At 39.4% G+C, this 25,929-nt stretch overlaps 2 protein-coding genes across 5 annotated transcripts in view; one reads left to right on the forward strand and one right to left on the reverse strand.

The window, feature by feature from the left end:
- The window catches only part of Septin2 (septin 2), a 33,462-nt gene extending 22,158 nt beyond the window's left edge, over positions 1–11,304 (reverse strand). Inside the window, exons 1-2 of one of the 3 annotated variants that reach the window (XM_034521349.2) lie at positions 11,191–11,304; positions 1,317–1,347 (exon numbers count right to left, since the gene is read on the reverse strand). In XM_034521349.2, the coding sequence (XP_034377240.1) occupies positions 1,317–1,325 (9 nt within the window). In that variant the 5' untranslated portion in view covers positions 1,326–1,347; positions 11,191–11,304. Of the gene's footprint in view, positions 1–1,316; positions 1,348–10,828 lie in introns of all 3 variants that reach the window. The other 2 variants (XM_034521350.2, XM_034521351.1) reach the window with 2 other exon arrangements.
- A 21-nt stretch (positions 11,305–11,325) lies between these two features.
- Hdlbp (high density lipoprotein binding protein) overlaps positions 11,326–25,929 on the forward strand; it is a 75,055-nt gene continuing 60,451 nt past the window's right edge. Inside the window, exon 1 of one of the 2 annotated variants that reach the window (XM_034521345.2) lies at positions 11,326–11,544. The gene's annotated coding sequence lies outside the window, so the exon portion shown is untranslated. Of the gene's footprint in view, positions 11,545–11,884; positions 12,229–25,929 lie in introns of those variants that run through there. The other variant, XM_076914707.1, reaches the window with a different exon arrangement.

The raw sequence follows: 25,929 nt of genomic DNA on the forward strand, positions 1-25,929 counted from the left end.
TCAGACAAAAAACTAAGCCCACAGTGGACTACTCTGAAATATCTAGTTGTTTAGTTTTTGACAGGCTCACTCCATCCATATTCCTGGCTGATCTGGAGCTTGCAGTCTTCCTGTTTCAGCCTCACTGTGCCTGAAGACATCAATATTCTTGATGAAAGAATGCCTAGTAAGACTAAAGATGATGAAAGATGTGGTAAACCAAAAACAATAAAACCACAATCTAAGAGATAAGAAGATAAGAGTACTTGCCTTGCAAGTCTGGTCAGGGCTAAATTAAAGTCAATCACTAGAAAGCAAATTAAAAACTAAACCCCCCCCCCAAAAAAAAAACAAAAAAAAAAAACAAAAAAAAAAACAACTGGGCATGGTGCTAAGCCTTTGTGACTTTAGCCCTGGACAAGTAAAGATGGGTGGATAGTTGAGGCTCCAAGCTAGTGAGAGATCTGTCTGTCTCTGTCTCTCTCCCTCCTCCCCCTGACACACATAAAGAGAGAAGGGAGGACAAACCAACCAACAAATAAAACATTGATGGACAGTGAAGAATGATACCCAAGGTTGAAAACTCTAGCTTCTGCACACACACATGCACGTGCTCACACAGCCTCCCCCACCCCTTAAATCCTACAATTTATGCAATAGCATACTAAAAATTAAGTGTTAATTGCATTATTTGAACTAAATGAAAAATAAATTATAAAATAGCCTTTCTTTTACGATTACATTTATAACTATCCATTCACATGTATATACATATATACATACATACATACATACATACATACAAAAATATACCTAAAACTTTCATAGTGATTATTTCTGGGGTAGAATAATAGCTCTTTTATTTAATCTCTGTTCCACGTTATTTGTATAAGAAGCAGTAAATGATATTATGGCTTTACATTAGATAGTAATACACACCTATAGACTCAAAAATAAAAGACAAAGCAAATGATAACCTTCAGTTTTAATTACAAGTTCCACTTTCTCAGCTTATGTCCTTTAGAACTAATTTATATCAGGGTTCTGGAACAATTTATAAGGGCTAATCTAAACCAATTGTAGTATGTCTAAGAGCCCGATTAATTTAATTATATGAATTATTAGAGTTTTTAGTTGCTTTTGATTGGTATAGATTTTTTCTAAGATGATCAAAAAATTCATATTGACATATTAGATTTAAAAATTTGGTAAAGAAAGCAACTCAAAACTTTAGAATAATACAAAATCAGAAATTTATCTTTCAAAATCTTTTTTAGCTATCTGAAAATTTAAAACAATTTCTCTTTACACCATAGATACATGAACTATGACCTTACCTTAGACATCTTTCTTGATTTTTCTGTCTATCTGTTAAAAAAGAAAAGACAGATATCTGAATTTGTATATGCATATTTAACAGCATGAACTGACCCATGAAGATAGATATGTATCATTAGTTTATTTCTTTAGCTTCCCAGTAACCTCAAACATTGCTCTAGATTAGTCAATATAAAGAAAAAATTAAATAAGCTGACAAAAGTACCTGGACATACATTTCTATATTTCCAAATATGTACGTTTTTTTCTTTCAGTACTTATAATATTTTAGACATCAGGGATGACAGATGGGAGAAAAAGACAACCTACTTCCTATCTCTAACTTAACTGAAGACTTTCAAGGAAAAAAAGATGCCACTGTGCCCAGAGTCTTGTATCCTTAATGTGTGTCATCTCTGACTGAAAGATCACTAACATAACTTGGGAACTAAATTTTGGCGCTTGGGCACAAGGTACAACATGAAGTACATTTACAAATAAAGAGGACAGATTGAATTTTTTAATGTTTATGTGTCTGTCTGATACCTCGGAGGTCAGAATGTGTCAGATTCCCTGGAAGTGGAATTATGAATGGCTGTGAACCACCATGTAGATGCCAGGAGCCAAATCCAGGTCCAAATCCAGGTCCTCCAAAAGAGCAGTAAGTGCTCTTAACCACTGAGACCATCTCTCTAGCCCCAGAGCTGAATTTTTACACAAAATTTACAACCCTGAGGCTTTGGGAAACAGGAAGTGTGTTGCCTTTGACTTCCGTTGAAACTCAGAACTTAGCAGAAAGTTTCTTGGATGTTTTCCAAACCTTAACCTACCTACATGATCACTGCAGACCCCAAGTTTCTCTCTTCAATGGAAATGTTTTCAAGCACCGAAGACAAAATGAGGTTCCTGCATTTCCCTGTATTTGAGCAGGTAAATTAAGGTAGGCATGCAAAAGAATTCATGGGCCTTTGAGTATTATGATGTTTCATGGAGAACTGAGTCTTGGTTATTATCCTTTTCCATTGGCTTCTATAAGCTTTGATGTTGAAAAATTTAGGACACCTACATAAAAAGGATTTTCAAAGTGTCCAGATCAGGGAAGAACATATAGAAGCAAAGAAAAAAAAAATCTTCCTGTCAAAAACAAATACCAATCTATATATTAGCCAGCTACCTGGAACTGTGTAAGAATGAATTAAGGATCCTTAGATAGAAAGGACATCCTTGAAAAATGCTATTAATAGGCAACAAATAAATAGATTAAACTATCTCGGCAAAGTTAAAAAGTTAGGGGCAAGTGTGAAAATAAAGAAGTAAAACCTTCTGAAGGAGAGATAAATGGGTCAGATGGAATATAGATTTGCCAGAAGCTATACCCTGACTGCAAAGAATAGTCCAGTTAGGGGATAACAGGAAAGGTAACCACTAACGGGGGAAAAAAAGCAATAATCCCAGATCAATAGAAAAATTTAAAACTATATATGGTGGTCCATTCCTGTAACCCCAACATGGGAAGGCTGAGGCAAGAGGAAAGTGAATTCAAGGCCACCCCTGGATATTTTTCTTGATTTTGTGGGTATTTTCCCCCCAGATAGGATCTCTCTACTGTGTATCCCTAGCTGGCCTTAAAAATGTGAGCCACAACACTGGGCCAATATTTGTCTTGTTAAAGTCTTAAAAAAAAAAAAAAAAACAATAAAAGTAACAAATAGCAACTTAATCAAATCAGAACACACAGAAAGAGGAAACTATCAATAACAATCTTACATCCAGACCAAAAAAAAAAGTGAAATTTGAAAAAATAAATGTGAAAAAAAAAAAAAAAAAAAAAAAGGAGGTCTTCCTTAAAAGACAAATTGGGATAAAACAAACAAACCAAGCCAACATAATTTGGTTATACTGAATATGGCCAGTGTCAACAGAGGCAAATGGACAGTTTCTGTTGTTTTAAGTCATAGAAGAGTACCTGACAAAAGAAAATGTTAACAATATACTTCTATATGAAGCATGTAGGATAGGAAACGGTGTATACAGTTCAATACCATTTTTATGGAAAGAAAAATGGCCATACGTATAAAATCATGCATAAAAATAAATGTATACAACACATGCTTATGGTTATTTCTTATAGTGGAACTGGACATGATTACAACTTCCCCAGTACAGTTCACCTACCCAGCAAACAATATCTGATTCATGTGTTCTTCTGTGATTAGTCAGAAATAATTTTCTTCCAACAGCTTGACTCATGGTACACAAAATATCTCCTTCATGCAGCTTCTGTTATTCTCATTAAAAAGTAGATATAATGTGCTTTTATATACTAGCATATGGAGATCATTTTAACTTACATGATAAAAAGAATGACAGCAGACACCTGGCTATAGAAAGTGATATGGAGAACTAGAATTCGCTACATGATTTCCTCTATTTATAGGAGAAAAATGTTACCATTACCTGTTTGTATTCATGGTGTACTTTGAAATATAACATATAGAGGAGTTAGAACTGAACAATCTAGGGTCTCTCCTCCTACCAGACACTGGCCTGCAGTAAAAATTAAGGATTTCATTTCCATAAAATGTGGACATAAATCCTGTAAAATGTAAATGTTGAATTTTAAGTGAAGGAAAAATAAGATCAGAAATATTTTTAAAAAATGTTTTGTCTTCTGTAAAGAGTAAAAATAAATGTTGAACAAAAACATCAAGAAATTCAAAGTTATTGTAGCAGGAACACTAGCTCCTTCTCTAATCCCCACCCTACTCCTGCCTGCATCATCAAATTCTTACTGTTTTTTATCACCTTCCATGGGTCATAAAGGTCAAAATTGTCAAGTTATTTTGATTTTAATAAATGACATCTAACTTCTTTAACAGTTAGTTAAACATGGGATATACTTGGGATTCCATGAGAACACAGTTGTGTTCCAAATAAATATGTATAGGTCATCATATTAACTCTTGATAATACAAAAACATTAAGAGAAAATCATTTAAATTTTTTGTAAGGAAGATAAAACAGAGCCCTGTCCAAATACATAACTACAGATAAAAAAAAAAAAAAAACCAGAAAGCAAAAACAAAGAAAAATTCCAAATCAACTTAAACAGTATTCCAAGGGCAGAAAGACAGTAATACAACCAGTCTTGCTTAATTGATATACAGAAGCTTTATGGAATAGGGAATGAATAAAACCACATAGCCTACATTTTAAAAGTATTAATAAAATGTTAAAGTTTTAATTTACTTTTTAGGGTTTTGTTTTACAAATAGTTTCTCATGGTCCTAAAACTTGCTATGTAAACCAGAATGGCCTCAAACTCATAGAGATCTGCCTGCCTCTATCTCCAGAGGGATTGAAGGTATGAACTACCATGTCCAGTCTGAAAGCTTTTTGCAATCAACACTCTAAACACATGATCTGTTTAAACTAAAGGTGAAAAGAAACAAACTTTCAAAGAGCTGGAATAAGCCTGAACTCTTGGATTAAGGAAATTTCCAAAGCAAAAACCACAAATTGTCTCTAGGAACCAATGGTATTGGGGTGGGGGAGATGCAGATGTCCACATTTATAGGACAAACTCAAACTTGAGTTTTACATATTTTTATCAGTAACAATGCAAATAAAGAAATTTTGTCCCACTAACCTGGGCTCATGGGGGCTCAGAGACTGGACCAAGTATAAAGGAACCTATATGGGTCTGACCTAGATCTTGTGCAAATGTTATGGTGTGTAGCTTGCTATTCTTGTGGGACTCTTAACAGTGGGTGTGGGAGCTATCTCTGACCCTTTTGCCTGCGTTTGGGACCCTTTTCCTCATCTACCCTTAATATGAGGGAGGTACCTAGTCTTATCACAACTTGATATGCCATGCTTGATATCCCTGGGAGGAGTGGATTTGGGGGAGAAGAGATGTGGAAGGGAGAAACTGGGAGGAGAGGAAGGAGGGGCAACTGCAGTCTGGATGTAATAAATTTTAAAAAGAAGTTTTGTCCCTACAAATATCCACAAATGATAAAAAAAAATTATAAAGAAATAAAGAGAAAAAAGAAATGAAATTATTCTAAATATAGAAGGACAAGTAAGTCCAAAAGCTAAATCTTTGAAACAAATGTTTGTTTTTGAGGGTCTCACTATTTAGCTCTGGCTGTCCTGAAACTATGTAGACTGAGCTGGCTTCTAACTTATAGAAATCCACTTGCTTCTACCTCCCCAGTGTTTCTAGTTAAAGGAATCTGCCACCATGACTGACAAAACCAAATTCTTCTCCATATAAATCCAACTAGAAAAATGAGAATAGGCATAAAAGAAGGCACAATCACAGATAAAGACTACAAAAAAGGCCACAATTACATATTACACTATACATTACCAAAACAGAAAGCTAGAACTGATGCCACTAAACTTTAGCAATAGGACCAGCTAGATGGCTCATAATCTTGCCTCCAAGCCTGAATACCAGAGTTAGATCTCAGGGATTCACATGGTAAAGGAAGAATAGGCTCCAGTAAGTTGTTTACTAATCTCAGCACACAAGGAGCATATGCCCCATTCCCCCCCCCCAAATACATACATAAATATTTAAAAATTCTAGAAATGAAGAAAGCAAAGCATGTGTGTGTGTGCGCGCGCGCACACACACACACCCCTACCTAAACTAGAAATGTAAAGGGGCCAACACCAGATGGAATTAGAGCAAAATAGCATGAAACTCTGAAGAGACAATAACAAAGTCATTTAACTATTTCAAGCAGAAAGAAGGGAAAAGCTCAGGTTTGTTAGTGAAGTCAACGTAATTTTAATAACAATCCAGATGGGAAAGGAAGAAGGTTCCACAGTAAGGAAAGAAAAAACAAATATCATCAAATCAGCTTCATTCATGGATATAAATACAAAATTTAAAACTATTTGCTGGTAATTAGATTCTAGTAATGTATCAAAAGTATCAATTATAACAAAAGAGGAAAACCATAAATACCAATGAGGTATTTAATTAAATTCAGCAATCAATCTGCATGAAAACACTAAGAAAACTTCTTATATATAATTCAGGGTTATTTCCCAACCTAATAGCAAATACTATTCCTTAAACAATGGGATTTCTTAAACTAGAGGATGAAGAGATGATTTCCAAGCTAAAAGCACTGGCTTGCTCTTCCAGAGGACCCAGGTTTGATCCCAGCAATGACATGCAACTTACATCTCTCTATAACTCGAGTTCCAGAGGGCCCGATGTTCTCTTTTAACCTTTCTGGGCACCAGGCATGTGATACACAGATATACAAAACACTCATATACATAAAATACAATGTTTGTAAAAGGGGATATTAAATCTATTTGAAATATAATAAACATTAGATTAAAAGTCCACTACTCTTTTATAATTAAAACACTAAAGAAAAACTTAAAAGCACACCCCAAAATATCATAATAAAATAAATCCTCAGGTACCACCTTTTATTCAATTTTAATAATTAACACTCAAGTCCAATATTAGTTTATTTCCAGCTTGCCTGAATTACAGTGAAGCAAATCTTAGAACAACACTTCATTTATAATTCAGTATGCACAAGGCTCCTAAAAATGGTAAGGTATTATTTCTATGAAAAATTAATTATAGTTGTCTAATATAACCAAATACCCAACTGCCTCATTTTTTTCACTAGAGTAAAAAGTAGCATCTACATATTACAATTTTATTATAATTATTTATACTACTCTGTTAAGATTAATGCATCAAAAAAAAAATCACTAAACAAAACTACCTTGTTGACAGTACTGAATATGCAAAAACCACATACTTGAGTCTAAAAAAAACAAAAAACATTGCTGGCTCACATCTTTGATCATAGCACTTGGGAGGCAGAGGCAGGCGGAGGAGCTCTATGAGTTTGAGGCCAGCCTAGAGTACATAGTGAATTCCAGGACTTTATAGAGACCAGGTCTAAAAAAGAAAGCCTAGGGCTGGAAAGAAGGCTCAGCAGTTAAGCTCACAACCATCTATGAGATCTGATGCCCTCTTCTGGCATGCCGGTGTACATGCAGATAGTGTACTCATATACATCCAATAAAAAATAAATCTAAAAAAAAAAAAAAAAAAAAATTTGAACTACCAAGTCATAGCCAACTCATAAAACATAAATAAATAAAAATTTAAAAAAGCAGCCCAATTGTTGGGGGCCGACTTTTAGCAGAAAGAGGCTATCAGCTTTGCAGCCATCTTGAGCCATATATCCTGACATGAGACTTGAATTACAATAGCCTACAACAGCTGAGAACACTCCGATAATCTTGGTTTAGATACCTTGAGATTAAAGACTCGTGAGATTAAAGATCTTCTTGTGACAGTCTCTCAGAGATAGAAGGCCTATACTCATCTTAGCCTGCTTTACTATTGGGCGCCCGAACAGGGACTCGAGCTTGGGCCTCAACACCCAATAGTAAAGCAGGCTAAGATGAGTATAGGCCTTCTATCTCTGAGAGACTGTCACAAGAAGATCATGAGTATAGATGTTCCAGACTGGCCTGGAACAAAAACAAAACAAAACAAAACAAAACAAAAAAAACAAAACAAAAAAAAAAAAAAAAAAGGGAAAGAAAAGAAATTTAGAATATGACAATTTATTTGGTAAGGTGCTAAAACAGATGGGTAGTCAAAAGTCTCTTTCTAGCTGGCTGTGGTGGTGCACCACTGTAATCTTAGTACTCAAAAGACAGGAGGATTGAAAACTGGAGGCCAGCTTGGACTACACAGGGAGACCATGTCTCAAAAACTAAAAGTTTCTTTCTTAATTGATTGTGTACGTTCTGCGTGCCTGTGTGTGTGTGTGTGTGTGTGTGCACACGTGCGCATGGTACTTGATTTCATGTATACTAGATAAGTGTTCTACATATGAGCTGCATGCCAACTTTCGAAGGTTTTTCTATTCCATTTAGAAATGGAAACAGGGAAATGCTTAGTAAGAGTAAAATAAAAAGCAAACCAGGTGTGGTAACACAGCACTGGAAGCTGAGGTACAAGGATTATAGATTTGAGGCCAACTTGGATTATCATACAGTGAGTTCTGGAATAGTCTAGGCAACCAAAAAACCATGTCTCAAAACACAACAAAACACTAAAATGCAGAGGAACACATTTTAGGTTGTCTTGTCTGGTTTTGAGACAGTCTTTATAATAAAAGCTCAACTTAAACTGGCTATCTTATTTCAGTCTCCCAAATGCTGAGATTACAGGGATGCAACACTATACTTGGCTACGAACAGATATAGAATTTTAAAAAAACAAGCCCTAAAACTATCAAGTCATTTTGTTTCTCCTAAATCGGTATAACTGATTCGACTCTAAACTGGAATCCCTATGGTATGTCTCCTTTCTTTAAGCACTGGGTGAAATAACGGAAGGATAAATGTTTGAGAGTAGAAATGTGGAGACTCGCCTTCACTACTATTATATGTCACTCATTTCTAACCACATACAGGAAATGTGACGGGTATCTTTCTACATCTCTATCTCCTTAGCTTACTGACCTAAGTCCGCAGCCATTTTGAGGTCCTAGGTCAGTTTGGACCAAAGAAGAGTAATTTTCAATATTAATTTCCTTTCTTTCTTTAAGTATCCTGAGGGTTGGAGAGATGGCTCAGCTGTTAAGAGCACTGACTGCTCTTCAGAGGTTCTGAGTTCAATTCCCAGCAACCACATGGTAGCTCACAACCATCTGTAAAGGGATCCGATGCCCTCTTCTGGTGTGTCTGAAAATAAGCATCCTGATGCACAACACAAGCACAGAAGTGGAGAACACATACAATGATTCAATATGGAGAATGCCAGGCTATGAATTTGTTACCATACACCCAAATATAACTTGTATTTTCAATGATTTTCTAACAATTTATTAAACATAACAAAAAGGAGTTTGGGTTTTTTTTTTTTGGGGGGGGGGGGTAATAAGGACCCAGAAATCTTTCATTCAGGGCAAGCACTTGATCAAAACTATACATTCCCAGTAATGCCCAAATGAAAACTAAAAGAGGAATACTTTATTTCTGAAGTACTTGGTTTTTAGAGAAAACCTTGATCCATTAACATACTGCTAGGTACAGATTGAAGATCAGTTAGATTCCCCCATATCTAAGATATATGATCAAACTAAAATTTTATCCTTTCACATTGCATATTTCAGATGTCAGAAGTTATTAAGTTCCTTACACTTGACCCAAGGCTTCTTTATTTCAGAGAGTATCACTATTACCCTGATTAAGAGACAAAAGATGAATAGGTGAACAAAACTTATTTTTGCAAGTGGCATTTATAATAATGGAATACTTATTAATAGGAACCATCAATCATGTACACAAACTACCCCTAATCTCCAAAGACTCCTCAGTATAGGATCCTCAAGAGCTTTTATCTAAAGTGCCGGGACTCTCTTTTGACATTTAGATTTCTTAGATTTGAGGACTGAACAAGTACATTCTGCAAGAGAACACTCTTAACGGAGCTTAGGGCTGCAAGCCACAATCAAAGGGAGCTGAATTACACTCATGAATGATAATAGAGGGAGGCCCCACCTCCTTTCCCTAGGTTACCCAGCTAACCCAGAATGAGAAGCTCTGTTCTTTAATGAGCTGTGGGGCTCTGTAAGGAAAAACAAAACAAACAAACAAAAAAGCTTTTAGGTGGAAAATTTGAAAAAAGGATCAGAACAATCTTTACAACTAAGAAAATCATCGCCAAAATTAGATATAGCAGTACACACTGACAGTTTGAATGCTGGGTATTGCAAAGAATCCCTGAATGGCAACTACCAAAAAAGCCATTGAAAAGCCTGTTTTTCCTTATGTTAACAAGACAGATTTAAAAATGTATCTGAGATACTAAAACAACTTTGGCTACTAAAGAAATACTTGAGAACCTCAGACTTAAATCCCATGCTAGGCAGTACTTGACGCCCAATACTTGACGCCAGAGAAATAACCTAATCTGTCTAAAGGATATCAAATCCCGTGAGAGTCCTGAATAACAATCAGCGAACAGATAAGGAGAAGAGAATGTTCGAGGTAACTGCGCTCCAGAAACGAGGAGTAAACTGGATTAAGACCAGCCAGAGACCACAGTGGTTTGAACTACAAGTTCTTTCTATATGTTAAGAGTCTGCTAACGTAGTACAGGACAAGGCAAGGCGCCACTAACAAATGAGGCCGGAAGATACAAAAGGGCCAGGCGTGGTCTGGGCCTACGGTCAGCTTCAGAGTTAGACTTCATCGCTTCTCAATCAAAGGCCTCCACTCCATGATCCCTTTCCCCTGTCACTTACACTGCTGCAGCCCTTTGTCTAGGGTCGCAATACCTCGGGGAAGGCCACAGCAGACAAGACCACTCCTCAATGCGCCTATCATTGCTTCCAATTGGGGAACTTCATTAACATCCCAGGGTGACTAGCCCTTCACATCCCCAGGACGAAATGGCACCGTTAAGTGAGAAAATGGCCACACAAGCACGAGTGCTTCGTAGATTTGAATCTAACCCTACCTCACCCAACTCCGCCATTCGCTAGCGTTAAACGTCCGACTCTCCACCACACGGTATTTGGACCGTGCGCGGTAACTTCACCGGGGCCAGCCACGGCCGCCCTAATGCCCTGGACCTGGCCAGTAGGATCACCCAGATGGAGGCCGCCCGTCCAGTTGTCCTCGAAGGGACAACAGCGGCCAGGCATCCATCACTGGAGCCAGGGACTAAGGGCGCGGCCGCCCCTCCCCCACGCGCGCCACTTCCGTACCCGTTATCACCGCCAGAGCGGCTAGGGCGAGGAGAGAACTCTAGCACTTTCTCAGGACGGCCAGCTCGACTCGAGCCCGCGCGACAGTGGGTACACACTGCCACACACTTACCCGCTAACACGCCGGAGAACGCTCGTCAAGCTACAGCACCAACCTGCCCCGCCCAGCAGCGCGCGCGAACAGATTACGTCATCGCGCCGTCCCGCCCCTTGCCAACTCCTTCCTGGGCCCCGACTAGTCCCCTCCCCCGCGGTTGCTAGCAGAGCGCAAGCGTGGACACGATCCTGTCGTCTGCCTCTGCGCAAGCGCTGTGCCCCTCCCACGGCGGTTGGCCATATAGAGGCTGGGGGCGGGGGGAGGTCAAGCGTAGCCTCTTCTCCTTTACCAAGATGGCGTCTTGTTCCTGTTTCGCCACAGTTCCTACCTTATGAGCTTGGATTCCTCACGCTAATAAAAGAGGAGCAGGTAAAGAGACTCTCCACTTTGTGGGAAACTAGAGTTGGGGAAAGGGTATTTATTAGGAAGGAATGAAGTGTCCACTGAGAACGAGAGACGACCGGGGTCGGGCAGGTGGCAGCATGAGTGCGGAGCAATGAAGGGGAGGGAGCCCTTTGCCTCTACCCTTTCCTCCAGGAAGATGGCGGCAGCACCGAGCTAGGAGCACCGAGCCGGGATAGGCAGGCGCCTGTGACTTGCCGGCGGGCATCTCTAGCTGCCTCCGCGGCCGTCTCTATGGCGGGCTGTCGTCCCGGGATTGGCTACGTGCTGGTCACGTGGGTTTGCCCCCTACCCCCGCACACCATAGAGTGGTGCCTGTCCCTGGGGACGTGGCCTTCCTGTGTGGTCATGAGCCCGTGCCCCGCGGGGGAGGGCGGAGCCGGCACGACCCCCTACCCTCTTTCAGTCTAGGGCGGGCGGTGAGATCTGCGGCACGCTCCGCTCCCTGCGACCGGCTTGAAGCTGGCTGGGAAGGTGCAGTACTGGACTGCGGCCTGGCTCGGTTGTCCTTCCCTCTATCCCCTGGCTGGTCAACGATCGTAAACTCCTGCCTAGGCCTTGCACCAAGGCCTTTCTATAGGAAAACACCCTAGAGTACCTCGCCTGAGAAGAAACAGCAATCGCGCGACCCTAGTGGGTGATGCGCACAGTGTCGGTATTCCAAGCTGTTTTGACACATGCCTTGTTGTGAGAGGGTGTTTTTTGTGTGTTATTACTTTGAAAAGTATCCCAGTGCTCGAGGCTACACTGTATATCCTGTTTGAATTAGAAGACTTGGGGGTCGACTGGGCATGGTGTTTGCCTACGGTATAACTGTAAACCAAAGGAGACTGACTTGGTTTTTATTATATTTACAGACAAGGATAAAGTATGGGGAAAGCTGGAGGGTTATAATCTTTACTTACAACTTGGCTCGCCCTTCAGCTTTGGCTTTTGCTACATAGTCACCCGAAGCCCTCAAGCAATGACTTCACGTATTTGTTGGTGTCCAGTTAAAGAGTCACTTTCTTAGCGGGCAACTTTCGGAAACCCAGTTAAGTCAGTCACAGAATTTTGTTTGAGGCTGGTAATAGTTACAAGCTAAATTTTTCTTAGGAAGTAGATGTGAATACAGAAACACTGGGTAAAACCTATTGCTTAGGCTTACCTTTGAACACTTAAAGTACCCAGAGGTTAAGTTTGATTATGTTAGATACTGGGATACTTAAAAGCAGTTCTTCCATGTAGCTGAAAGGGGCTTTGGGTTTTGTTTTGTTTTGTTTTTTAATGAATTACTACTTACGGATTCAAAACCTATTATGACAGCCTTAAACTTAGAGAAAATGGAGCATATCTTTTTCAGTCTCGGGCATAGTATTTAGAAATAATTTCCAATGGCACCCAAGCTTTGTTGGTAGCATTGGTTATGAGTCCTGCACTGCTTAGACACTTCCTTCATCTTGAAATGAAAAAGGTGAAGTGAACACCTGAAAAAGGCAGACAGCTCAGAATGAACAGGGGCACAAGGAAGCAGATCCTTCTCTTTCCTCTTTTGTGGGCAGGCTAACTTCTCAGTGGCCAAATAAACTTTCAAGGACATTTCTTTTAGTTTGATTTTGATCTTCTAAATTTCTAATATCAGCCTAATAATCTCATTTCTTTAGCATTAAAAATGGGGTGCCACACACTGTTAGGGATTCTGGGGGTGCAGAGATAGAAAAAATAAATTTTCCTTTTTTCCAGTTCTTTATGGTTTACTGCAGAAGATACACTTGCAAAAGAAAGTTTATTTTGCAGGCTGATTGGTGCCATAATGGAAATATAAAAAGAAATAGAAAATAGACTATGATTACTTGTTGGAAAGCCCATAGTGGAAATATGTAAAAGAGATAGGAAGTAGACTATGATTACTTGTTGGAAATCCTTCATAAAGAATGCGATTGTAAATCAGTACACCTGTAGTCCAGCACTTTGGATTGTGGAGAAAGATGAGGAGCTGGACGGCAGCCTCTTCTATCTTCTACATAGTGAATGGAATTCAGGGTCTGCTTGGCCTACAGAATACTCTGTCTCACTCCCCTTCCCCCCCCCCCCCCCAAAAAAAAAGATTATGGTCCTTGAACTGGGGTTAAGAATGATGAAAGAGTATTTCCAGGTGGAATTGGCAGGATGGAGTGTTATAAACAGAAAGAGTAGGGAAGGGAAGGTGTGACTTACAGGCAGTGGCATACAGCAAAAGATTGAGAATTGGACAAACGTGACTAATCTCTTGAATGGCAGAGGGCATAGCTGAGATTGTATGAAGACGTCTTTATGGTGTATATTCAGTACCTTCTCAGTCTGACAGGTTGGACAGGATTATGACCATTGGGGTGACGTATGATATTTTGTAAGATAGATTCTTCATTGTTGTCTTCCATGTGAAAATTATTTACTGTAGAGTCTTGAGCAGAGAACATGCTTCTTTGTTATTTTTAATTTTTTGACAATTTCACACATATTATTTATCTTGATCATTTCAGCCACTTTCTACTCTCCATGAATAACCCCCCTCTTTTAAAAATAACCCGCTGAATTCAATTAGTGCTTTTTGCATGGGCACGGAGAACCTACTAGCAACCACAACCAGGAAGAAAAAATGACACCACCACAATCCTTTAGTGGGCATATATTATCCATAACTCCTTAGCTGGTGTGGACTTCCATGACTCCCCTATCCTATCTGTACTGAGATTGACTGGCTTACTGTTGTGCAGGTAACTTGTGCTGCTCTGAGTTTGTGGTTGTAATGGCCATGTCCTATCTCCAGCAGGCAGTCTTTTACAGCATCTCTCCCCACCTTCTGACTTCTTATTTCTGACCCCTTTTTGCAGTGTTCCCTGAGTCTCACTGGGAATGGGTGTTGATATAGAGGCCCCCTTTAGGGCTGAGCACCCAACAAGTTTTTTAACATCTCTTCATTTTGGATTTAAAAAAAAATCCTTTATCTTAGACTAACAAAGAAGTGACTATTCTTTAGAGTCATTAAAAACCATGCTTTAATAAACAATGTTCATCATGAAGATATCAAAGATTGAGGAGTCTTTGATTTTTAGTTGTACAGATAAATACTATTTGGGGTGTCTTCTAAAACTTTCATTCAACTAAATCCTTCAAAAGCTCATTCTTTCAAGAATAATATTTTAAAACCAGGAAATAATGAAAATGTAAAAAAAAAATAAATTTAGAAAAGGCACAGTGCATGTTTGTTATCATTTGGTTTAAATGAGCAAACATGCTTCCCTTAGGCAGGTAAGTGTGTGTCCATTCTTCTCACTGCGCTAACATGAGAGATCATAAAGTGAAATTTAGAAAACAGCTACAGGGGCTGGAGAGACAGCTCAGAGCATTCTCTGCTTTTACAGAGGACTTAGATTCAGTTTCCAGCACCCAGGTGGTTATTCCCATCTGTCTGAAACGCTCATTTCAAGGAACCACAACTAGGAAGAAAAAAATGACACCACCACAATCCGTCAGTGGGCATATATTATTCATAACTCCTTAGCTGGTGTGGACTTCCATGACTCCCCTATCCTATCTGTACTAAGATAGGCAATCTGACATCTTTGCCTGGCAGGATGCCAGGCATAAACATGGAGTCAATACATACGTTTAAGCAAATCTCACTCACATAAAATAAAAAAGAAATCTTTGAAAAGAAACAGCTACAAACCAAGAATGGTAGAAGGTACATGTCTATAATTCTAGCACTTGGGAGGCTCATCAGGTAGACGAGAGGTTCAAGGCCAGCCTGGGCTATAGAGCATGACTATGCTTCTCATACTTACTTGATTCTAGAAGCTCTGTTTGGATGGACAGAAAAAGATGCAACACTCTGGATGAGTCGTAGCCACATTTAGATAAGTTCTTGTCCCAGGTTCTTTTAGACAGCCGAGGTACTGGGGCATTGGCAAGGTCTAGTCTCTGTTGGCTTGGTTCCTATGTCTCTCTGTTTTTTTCATGGCTCTTGTGCTTTTTAGTGAATAGCCTGTTGTTGCCCTATTCATGATACACTGCAGTTGGGTTTCCTTTCTGTGGCTCACACTGATGAGCTTACATGTAGAAAACTGAGCAAATGTTTTGAACCATTTCTGTTGGATTGAGAGACTCTTGTGTATCCTAAGTGGGCTGGCAAACAGTGAATTTTGCCCTTTTGAATCTCTGTCTTTTGGTGTCACTGGTCCATGGGTGCCTTTACTGACATTTCCACATATTCATTCCACCCAGGCTACATTTGTGTATATGTATGGGTAAGCACAGGATAAAAAGGTGTAATCCCAGCACTTGGGCAGTTGGGGCAGGAAGATCAAGAGTTCAAGCTTTGTTACTCTCAGCTGCATGTTGAGTTCAAGGAAGCCTGGACAATTGATAAGATGGTCTTAAAGAAAGTTATAAATAATGCTTCAGTAAACAAAACAATCTTATATTTCATTTAAGCATAGATAGAGGCAAAATGGTTATTCTTTACATGTTATGTAATTACTTGAGAAATTAGTCAAAGCTGTTGGTGACAAGATTTTAAGTAAATACCTATACAAATTTAGATTACTTTTTTCTTTTCTCTTTTCTCTCTCTCTCTCTTTCTCTCTCTCTCTCTCTTTTTTTTTTTTTTTTTTTTTTTTTTTTTTTTTTTTTTTTTTTTTGAGACAGTTTCTCTCTGTGTACCCCCGGCGGCTGTCTTGGAACTCTCAATGTAAACTAGGCTGGCCTATTTCTGCCTCCTGAAGCTGGGACTAAAGTCATTTGCCACTATACTTGGCTTTAGATTTCTTATATGTACCAGTAATTAAGTAGAAAATAAAATAGAAATAAGACATGGTGAGGCATCCCTATAATCTCAGTATTCGAGAGTCACTGTCACACACCAAGAAAATTGCTCTCATTACTCCCCACAAATATTTGTGAACATATAAATGTGCACAAACACATATACATATATACATGTGGATTGTTAAATCTGTAGCACCTATGAAAAACCTAAAAACAATATAAAGTCTATGTTAGATGGTTCTATAATTGTAATTCTTCCATAGGTAGTAACTGTTGGTTTTTGGTTTTTTAAGATGTTACATTATTTTTAATTATGTATTTGATGACAGGTCATGTGCAAGTTAGTGCAGGTGTCCATGGGATGCTCCATCAGCATTAGATTCCCTTAGAGCTCCAGTAGGCAGTTGTGAGCCACCCAGTGTAGGTACAAAAACAGCATGCTCTCTTAGCATTGCTAGAGCTTAGACCATTGGTGTGTGTGTGTGTGTGTGTGTGTGTGTGTGTGTGACTGTGTGTTTTAAGTTTTATATATATATGGGTGGTTTGATTGTATGTATGTCTGTGCACCACACGTGTATAGTGTCCACAGAAGCCAGAAGAAGACATCAGATCCGTAATGCTGAACTTACAGATAGTTGTGAGCCACCATGTGAGTGCTGGGAACAGAACCTGGGTCCTCTGAAAGAAAAGTCAGCACTCTTAAATCACTAAACCATCTAGCTCCCCCTTGTTATTTTTAAGTAGAACATTTTTTATTTCTTGACAGTTTCATACATGTAAACCATCTTGATCATATACATCCTCAGCTCCACCCTTTATCTAGGTACTCCTAACACTTTCCCCCTCTCTTCTTTGAGTCCTTTCCTCTTGTTGTTGTTGTTGTTGTTTGTTGTTGTTGTTAATAACTCAGAGTCCAGTTAGTGTGACCTCCTAGAATGTTGACTGATCTATCTATTCAGTTGATCTTGTGTAGATACTCTTAGGTACAGCAAGTTCATGGGTGCAACAGCCATGTCATGCCCTGAAGACAACATTTCCAGTACCTCTCCTCATCCTTCAGGTCTTACATTCTTTCTTCTTCTTTTTGTGATGTTCCCTGAGCTAGTGTGGATGGGTTGGGGCTGATACAGATGTTCCATTTAGGGCTGAGCACTCAATAGACAATTTCAAAACTTTGGCTAGTTCTGAGTCTTTTCATTAACTGCTTACTATTGCAGTGAAAAACTTCTGGCACTAATCTATGAGTATAAACAAATACTTAAAAGACAGTTTGATAAAACATTGTTTTCTTGGTTTTATTTGGTTTTTTTTAAGGCAGATTTTTTTTTTTTTTTTTTTTTTTTGGTATGGCCTTGGTGGTCCTGATACTTACACTGTAGACCAGGCTGACCTCAAACTCAGAGATCTGCTTGCCTCTGCCTCCTAGCATTAGTAATTAGTTTAGCAAAGCAATAGTAGTAAGTTCTTCCCTAGATTGTCAGCTCTCGACCACATTTACTTTATCAGGACTGAATTATTTCTGTGGAACAGGCCTCAAGGAATCCAAAAGCAACTGGTTGCCTTCATAACCTATTTGCCAGTGAAGAACTAGGGTACATATATATTCCCTGGCAGATTGATACTTATAGCATTCAGGGTTGGGTGCAAGGATACAATTGATCCATGTCCCCTACCCTCTTAGCCTATGTAACACCTAGTACTGTGAAAGCTAGTCAGCAGGAAGTTTTCAGATTACTTCCAGCTTGGTTACATTATATCCAGCAACCAAAATGTGAGAGCATAAATTTTTGACTTACATATTTCTGATGGCCCCTTGAATGTGCATTCTTCCCACTATCAAGTGGTCATTGGCAAGCTTTTGCCTTACTGGTTAAGCTATAACAAGCTCTGGAAGAAACCTGTCATACTTCAGTTGCTAAGTAATAGTGATACTATATCTAAGATAAATGGGAAGATTTGATGAAGTTTTTTAAAAAAAGACAGAGAACTCCAAACAATAATCCCTTAAATTGTAAAATCATAGCAGTCTGCATTTGGAAACTAAGAACGTGAAACCTTTCACATGTATAACATTTTAGGAAATGGTTACATGTTATTTTGAGCTGAAGCAGAAATTTCTTTTTTAATTTCTAGAATAATAAATATTTTAATGATGGGATCTCATTTTGGATTGTTATTCCTGACTTGTTGAAGTTTTCTGTGTATCATTAGAGGTAAATGAGATACAAAGACAAGAAAGACAAGTTGGGCATGTTGACCTTACAGAGCTTATCTGGATTCTGACTGTCAAGCAGTACATTGACCATAGCTACTTTCCCTTACCCCCCCCCCCCCCCCCCCCGTGCACATGTACGTGCCACAGTGTACTTTGGATGTCAAGATGACTTGCAAGAGTTCTTTCCTTCCAGCATATAGATCCCAGGTAATCAGGCCAGATGGTAAGAACCTTTGCCTACTGAGTATCTGAGACAGTGTCTCACTCTGTAGCCCAGGTTGGTACAGTACTCACTATGAAGTCTTAGCCTCTCAAATGCTGGGATTCCAGGTATATACACCCATGCCCACTTGCCCTTACTAATTTTTCTTGGTACTAGTAAGAATTTTAAAATTAAAATTTCATTCAGAATCAAGTTTATATCTTCATGTAGTTTAAAAGTCAAATCCCAGAAAGGCCAAAGATAGCAATATTCTTCCACCACTTAGTCTAATCAATCACTGTAGAAGACTCAGTAAAGTTTTTATTTTCCACTTTGGAAGAGCTGTCTGACTTATAATTAACTACCCATGATTCATATATTGTGTCTTCACTTACCTGAGAGTAGATGAGAAGTTTCTAGTGCCGCCCCCCCCATCCTGTCATATTTTTAAGACAAAAGATTAGTAGCTGCTTAGACTCGAGTTTATCCATAATTTGATTAGTTCAGTATCTATTTAATGCTTATATTTTACTGCTTAGTACGATTTACAACTAGGCCAAATGGTGTAAAGTGAGGTTATCATACATCTGGCTTGTTAAACTTTTTTCAGTTTTCTTGTCTCTAAAATCCAATTCCTCATTCTCCACCAGTTCTTGAACTACTTAAACATAATTCCTTTTATCTAATGAAATGCAATATTCTGCCCATTTTATTTAGAAGGCTTATTGTAATTTTACACATATGAGCATGTGTCTGCTTCTGTGTATGTATGTATACCACATGTGTGTGGTGCCTACGGAGTCTAGAAGAAAACATCTGATACTTAGAACATCTGATACTGGATTTACAGAGGATTGTGAGTGGCCATGTGAATGCTAAGAACCAAACCTGAAACCTTTGCAAGAGCAACAAATGCTCTTAACCTCTGAGCCATTTCTCCAACCCAACCCAGCTTATTTCATTTTTAATCAGTCTGTTCTAGTGCCTGTGACTTTGCCTGTTCCTGGAGTCTTCCTATGGATCTTGACATTCTCTGTGATAGCACCTTGATTTTCAGGAACCCAAGTCCATTTCTTTCTGTATTTTAATTTGGTGAGGGACGTCCTCTGGTAGTTGTCATATGGTAGTTGTAAGAGCTTGTGCATCTGTAAGTCCTTTTTCTGCCTTATTTTCTGCATGAGGTTTGGGTCATCATTTAGCTCTTTTTCTCAGCTTCCACCCCAAGTCTCAGACTATCCTGAGATGTTTCCTTGGTGAATCAAAAGATTTCCTCTGAGATTTAGAACAGAACTCATTTAGGGGCATTTTCATCCCATGTCTTGCATCAGCCCTCTATATTCTGAATGTCATGCTTTTCTCTGCTGGGCATTTTTCTTAGTTTATCACTTTGGGTTTTTCCCATATACTTTATTGTTCTTTCAAGAGTTCTCTTGGTACTTCTAGTTTTTCTAATACGTCTAATTAAAAATGTAACTTGGCAGATCAGAATTTCATGTATTGGGGTACAGAATGAAGTTGTGGCTGCTGAATACAGTGTGCAGTAATAGAATATGTCTAATTAGCATTCAGCCCATCAAGTACTTAATCATTTTGTGATTAAAAAGTATTTGGCATTTACTCTCAAGAATTTTAGAATATATGATATATTATTTACTGAGTTTGTAACACAATACAATCCTTATTGATACTTTGTACCTTCAGCTTTCTTGTTCTTTCTGGAAGATGCTCTCAGATTTACCTTGGAGCCCTTTTTCTGGACTCTACTAAGAGCTTTTCTTTACTCCTGGTATTTCTGTTAGATATTCTAATTTTCTTTCCCCCAAAGTCACTGTGTGCTTTGGGCTGCTTTATGTTTCTTTTGGGTTTGTTTGTTTGTTTCCAGAGCCTTTTGGTGCCCACTGGTGTGTCAGCCTCTGAGCCTGTGGTCCTCCCTTGCCTAGGGCAGCACTCTTTGTAGAGAGGTTGGCAGGACTGTCTCCTTAGAGCATCCTAACAGCTGATAACCCTCCTTTCAAAGACTGTACTTCCCTGGCTAGAGAACACAGTGACGGCCTTTGGGGAGGACAGGAAAGGGACAGCTGTCTAGCTCTACAAAGAACCATGTGACTTGAGGTCATGTCAAGTTCTTAATTCTATTTCTAACCCAGGTTTCTGCTGCTTTTAGCCAGGTTGTGTTGCCTCTGCATTGTTGGTAAAAGATTCAGCTCTTTCTGATTAAGTTTCCATCTCTAGCCTCTTACATTTTAAGGTTCTTGTTTTTACTCGGGCTTGATGTTTTGTGTCTTTTTTTTTTTTTAATTGTTATTTGTCATTTTCATAGTACTGGAGAAAGGGGTACAAGAAAATGTGCTCCTGCCACATGCAACTGCTATAAGAGGTGGGTGACATAGGAATAAAACAGGAGGTCACATATGTAGGGAGACAGGCATATCAGTTACAGCCAAGAAAGGAAGAAGAAATAATAGTATCATAGGGGTAGAACAGCAGAAGACAGTAGCCACTGGACATAAGCTACTTGGAGAAGCTTGCTGATGGAGTGATACTTGTTTCAAGCCTGCAGTGAGTGGATGAGTTGTGAACAGCCATTTGAAAAGATTGTAAGTGATGAATAGGAAGTACAAAAGCATGGGGTAGGAATGTGATTGGAGTGCTAGAGAAATATGGGACACTAGGTCCTAAAGACAATATGGAGCACAGCCAAGTGTGTGGCTGAAGAGCTGCAGGTCAAGGAAAGAGGCAAGCTGACCTTGAGGCCTTGGTAATGAATGAATGCCTTTGAAGACTTGCAACAGAGTAACCATGGGTAATGGTGATAGTTTTCCCATCATCCTGGAGTCCATACTTTACTCTTTCCTTCTGAGGAGGCTCCATGGTGGATGCAGTTGGTGAGAAACAAAGTATGGTCATTTCTTGCTCTGCCTAACCTGGCACTGTCTCACATTCTACCACCTACCCACAGGGCTGTGTGTCCTCTAAAACCATACACTTGTGACTTCTTTTGCAACTAAAATTACCTTTTTGGAGAGATGACCCCTCTCCAAATAGGATAAATTGGTGTTTATAAATGCAATAGAACTCAAACAGGCTTAGGCTTTTCAGATGATCAGCCTAGGCTACTTTGTGACTTGTTGAAAATGTTGTGGTTTTCAATGGTATTTTCTCAGAAGTTTTGCTTTTGTAGACTTCAGCAGTGCTATTGTAAGCTTACAACTTGAATTTCACTTCAGATGATCATTTCTCTGTTCACTCCTGCTCTGTTGCCTAACTATGGGTATTGTGTCTTAAATGTGTGGTGCATCACTCTGACGGAAAGCTGGAGAGGTTATGGATAATTGCAGGCTTTATAGTTAAGAAATCACATGCAGCTGTAGAGATGGCTTAGTGGTTAAGAGCAGCATGGACTGCTTTTCTCTAGGACCTGAATTCGGGTTCCACCATCTATGTCAGGCAATTCTCAGCTGCTTTTAATTCCAGCTTCTGGAGGACCCAATTCCTCTGGCCTCCGTGGGCACCAGCATTCGTGTGTGCATATCTACGCACAGATATATACCCATAGTTAAAAATAACAAAAATAAATTTAAAAATTCAGATGCCACATATGCTAAGTGAGGTTTCAACCTAACAGTAAAAGAATTGCCTTATAATTGTATTTTCTACACATCAGACTGGGAAGAATAGGCATGATCATCTTAGTTGTTATCAAGGGTGTCAAGGGTGGCTCACAGATTGTAACTAGACAGTTGAGATCATTAGAAGGGCAGTTTTATTCTGGCAGATACAGATTGAAAAAAAATGTATTTTTCAGGAATCTGACCTAAGGAGACTCTGGCACAACAGAGCAGAGACTTCCTTTCTTTCCTTTCACTCCTTCCTCTTGAAAGAAACTCACTGAGTAGCCCAGGCCAGACTCAAGTTCTTGTTTCACCTGCCTTGGGCTCCCAAATGCTAAAATTAAAGATATGAGCCACCACAGCCAGCCAAAGAATTTTCTCTTCAGCATTTTTGTTAGTTAACAGCAAGACAAACAACCCAAAAATACAAGCTCACTAGGAGTGGCAGTGCACATCTTTAACTCCAGCACTTGGTAGGCAGAGGTAGGTGGATCTCTGAATTCTGAGGCTCCCCAGAGCCACTCTGGCTACAGAAAAAAATACAAGCTACTGAGGAGTTCCATCAGCAGGAGTGTTGTTGTTATGTTTAGTCCACTTAACATGCAGTTATTAAGAGATGAGTTAGTTATACAAGTCTTAGAAAGGCAGTGTGTTGTATTTATATATGGAAATAGGTGTTGCAAATGGTAGGTGTCTTGTTTTTATTTAAGCCATATATTTGGAGATGTTTCTTAAAGAATAAACCTGGAACCAGACAGGGTGGCACATGCCTTTAACCCCAGCACTGGGGAGGCAGAGCTAAGCAGATCTTGGTGAGTTTGTGGCTGGCCTGGTCTACATAGTGAGTTCCAGGACAGCCAGAGCTGCATAGTGAGACCCTGATTCAGAAAACCAAAGGGAAAAGGAAAGGAAGACAGACAGACAGACAAAACCTGGGAGAGAGTCAGTTTTTACATAGTGCTGTTGAATTGCTTAATGATAAAAATTACATTTCTTGATAGACTGTTCCTATAATAGCAACACATTAATACCAGTGCGCCACACATTCATACCAATACATTAATTCTACCAATGTTAACCAAACCAGTATTAATGTAGTCCCTCCTGTTCCATCTCAGGCCCTACTGTGGGCAGAAGAGTCTCAGGATAGATACTCTTTGCTGTGACACCAGGCTACCTCTGGAGTGACTAAAGGTGGGAAGTTACTGATGCAGAAGCCACATGCTCGTAAGTGGCTGTGAGCAATCATTATGAGTTCTTTTCAAGTAAGTTTCTAAAAATGCTCTTAAGATTTGCCCTTTCTATACCCATGTATCATTCTCAGAAGTTCCTAAGGGTAGACACACAGTATTTGCTTTTTTAGGTTCAGACTGCTAAACCTTGCTTCTTTATCCCTGACTGGATGAAAGTTTGAGGTATATTACCTGAAGACCTGCTTTTAGCTTTGGACCTGTTATTTTGTATTAGTTTTGAGAAAGGGTCTTGCTGTATATGCCATGCTAGCCTTTAGCTCACTATGTAGCTCAGACTGGCCTTGAGCTCTCGAGTGATTCCGTCCTGACACAGCAGAGCACAGCTAAGTGCTGAGATTACAAGTGAGGGTCTCACTATGTATTCTTGGCTGGCCTAGAGCCTTCTGTGTAGACCAGGCTCAGATCCTCCTGCCTCTGTCTCACAGTTGCTAGGACTAAAAGTGTTTATCATGGTGCCCAGCTTCTGCTTGTTTGAGACAGGCTCTCTCTCTCTCTCTCTGAACCTGGATCTCACAGATTTGCTAAACTGGCTGGTCATGGAGCTCCTGGGATCAGCCTATCTCCCACTCCAAAGAGCTGGTATTGTGGGTGTTGTGTCTGGCTTTTATATGGGTGTTGGGGATCCACACAAAGGTCCTCATGCTTACATGACAAGCATTTTAATAAATGGACCGTCTCCCCAGTTTAAAAGTAAAGAAATGAGTCTCTGAGAGGATTTATTTTTATAGCTCCGAGATCTCAGACTATTTGATTAACTCAATTCATTAGAAATTTAGCTTAAGATTTATTATCTTAAGAGTGATACATTGACCCAATAGTCACTTGTATAGTATTCAGCATTGTGGTCTATCTGAAGAGTGAAGCCCGGCATAGTGATTACATGCCTTTAGTCCCAGTACCTGTGAGGCAGAGGCAAGAGGATCTCTAGTGTGAGTTGAAGGTCAGCTTAGTCTACATAATGAGTTCTAGGACAACCAGGATGCCTGAAACAAAAGCCTCACTTGCTAGACATGATGATGGACACCTGTAATCTCCCTATACTTGAGAGGCTGAGGTAGGAGATGGTGAGTTTGCAGCCAGCCTAAGCCACATAGCAAAATCTTATCTCAGAAATAAAACAAGACCAAAGAAGCACCTGACCTGCTAAAATTTGTATTCATTGCTTTCTTTACTCCCAGTAATGGTTCTCAGCTGGGACAAATTGCAGTGCTTGGAGACCTTTGGTAGTCATAACTTAAGGATGCTTCTAGAATCTAATGCTGAAAATTGGAGATAGTCGCTGTCCTACAGTACACAGGACAGCCCCACAAAGATTATCTGATCCAAATACCAGTAGTGTTGTTATTGTGAAGCTCTGTTGTACAGGGTCAGTTGGTAAAATCTCGTAGTCATCAGCTCTATTTTTCAACTTCAGGGAGTAGAAAGAACCTGGTGGAGTAAAACCTGTTGCAGGTATGATTTGGTGCTACATTGCCTATAGTATAGATGTTCTCAGGGATGACGTTGGTAATAGGACATCTGCACTGCTTACCTTTGCCAACCTTTGTTTGGGTTAAGTAATGTTTGTAAAAGCCACTTTAATCCTCACAGTGACTCTTAACAGGTACAGGAGAGGAGACAGGTATAGAGAATCAGAGAAGCAAGATTTGTAATTATATTTTTTTTTCCTTTGGCCTTTTTTCCTTTCATCCTCACTTTTTTGTTTTGTTTCAGAACAGGGTTTCTCTGTGTAGCCCTGGCTATCCTGGAACTTGTTCTGTAGACCAGGCTAGTCTCAACTCAAGAGATCTGCCTGCCTCTCAAGTACTAGGAAGGTGTGTACTCCTCACTACCCTGCTCATATTCGCTTTTAGAAGTTAACAAATTTAAATATTCAGTCACAGTTACCTAGTGAATGTCTTCAGAGCCTCTCTAAAGTTCAAGGTTAAAAGGTAATGTCCACATCATTTTTTTCAAGCCCAGGAGTGAGGACGGTCAGGTCTTTGCATAAAGATAGATATTCAGTTCCAAAATACCCATTGTAGAATTGTGTTGTATCCCTCAGTCAGCAAACACTTATTTTTCTCCAAGTACACATTCCTAAGTAGGTTTCTGGTAGGGAGTGAACACATCCAGAGTCTCAGTCCTCAGGCCATTCATGTACTTAAAGCACATCTTTATAGTAACCCGCCACTGCTTAACACTGAAAGCATGACTACTTGTAGCTGCCTTCAAGAGACTGCCTTTCTAGTCTAGACTACCAGCCATATTAGTGCTTCTGTCACTCTCAAAAACTGAGCTCCA

Source organism: Arvicanthis niloticus, chromosome 17 (genome assembly GCF_011762505.2).
Source record: "Arvicanthis niloticus isolate mArvNil1 chromosome 17, mArvNil1.pat.X, whole genome shotgun sequence".
In the NCBI taxonomy this organism is placed as follows: Eukaryota; Metazoa; Chordata; class Mammalia; order Rodentia; family Muridae; genus Arvicanthis; species Arvicanthis niloticus.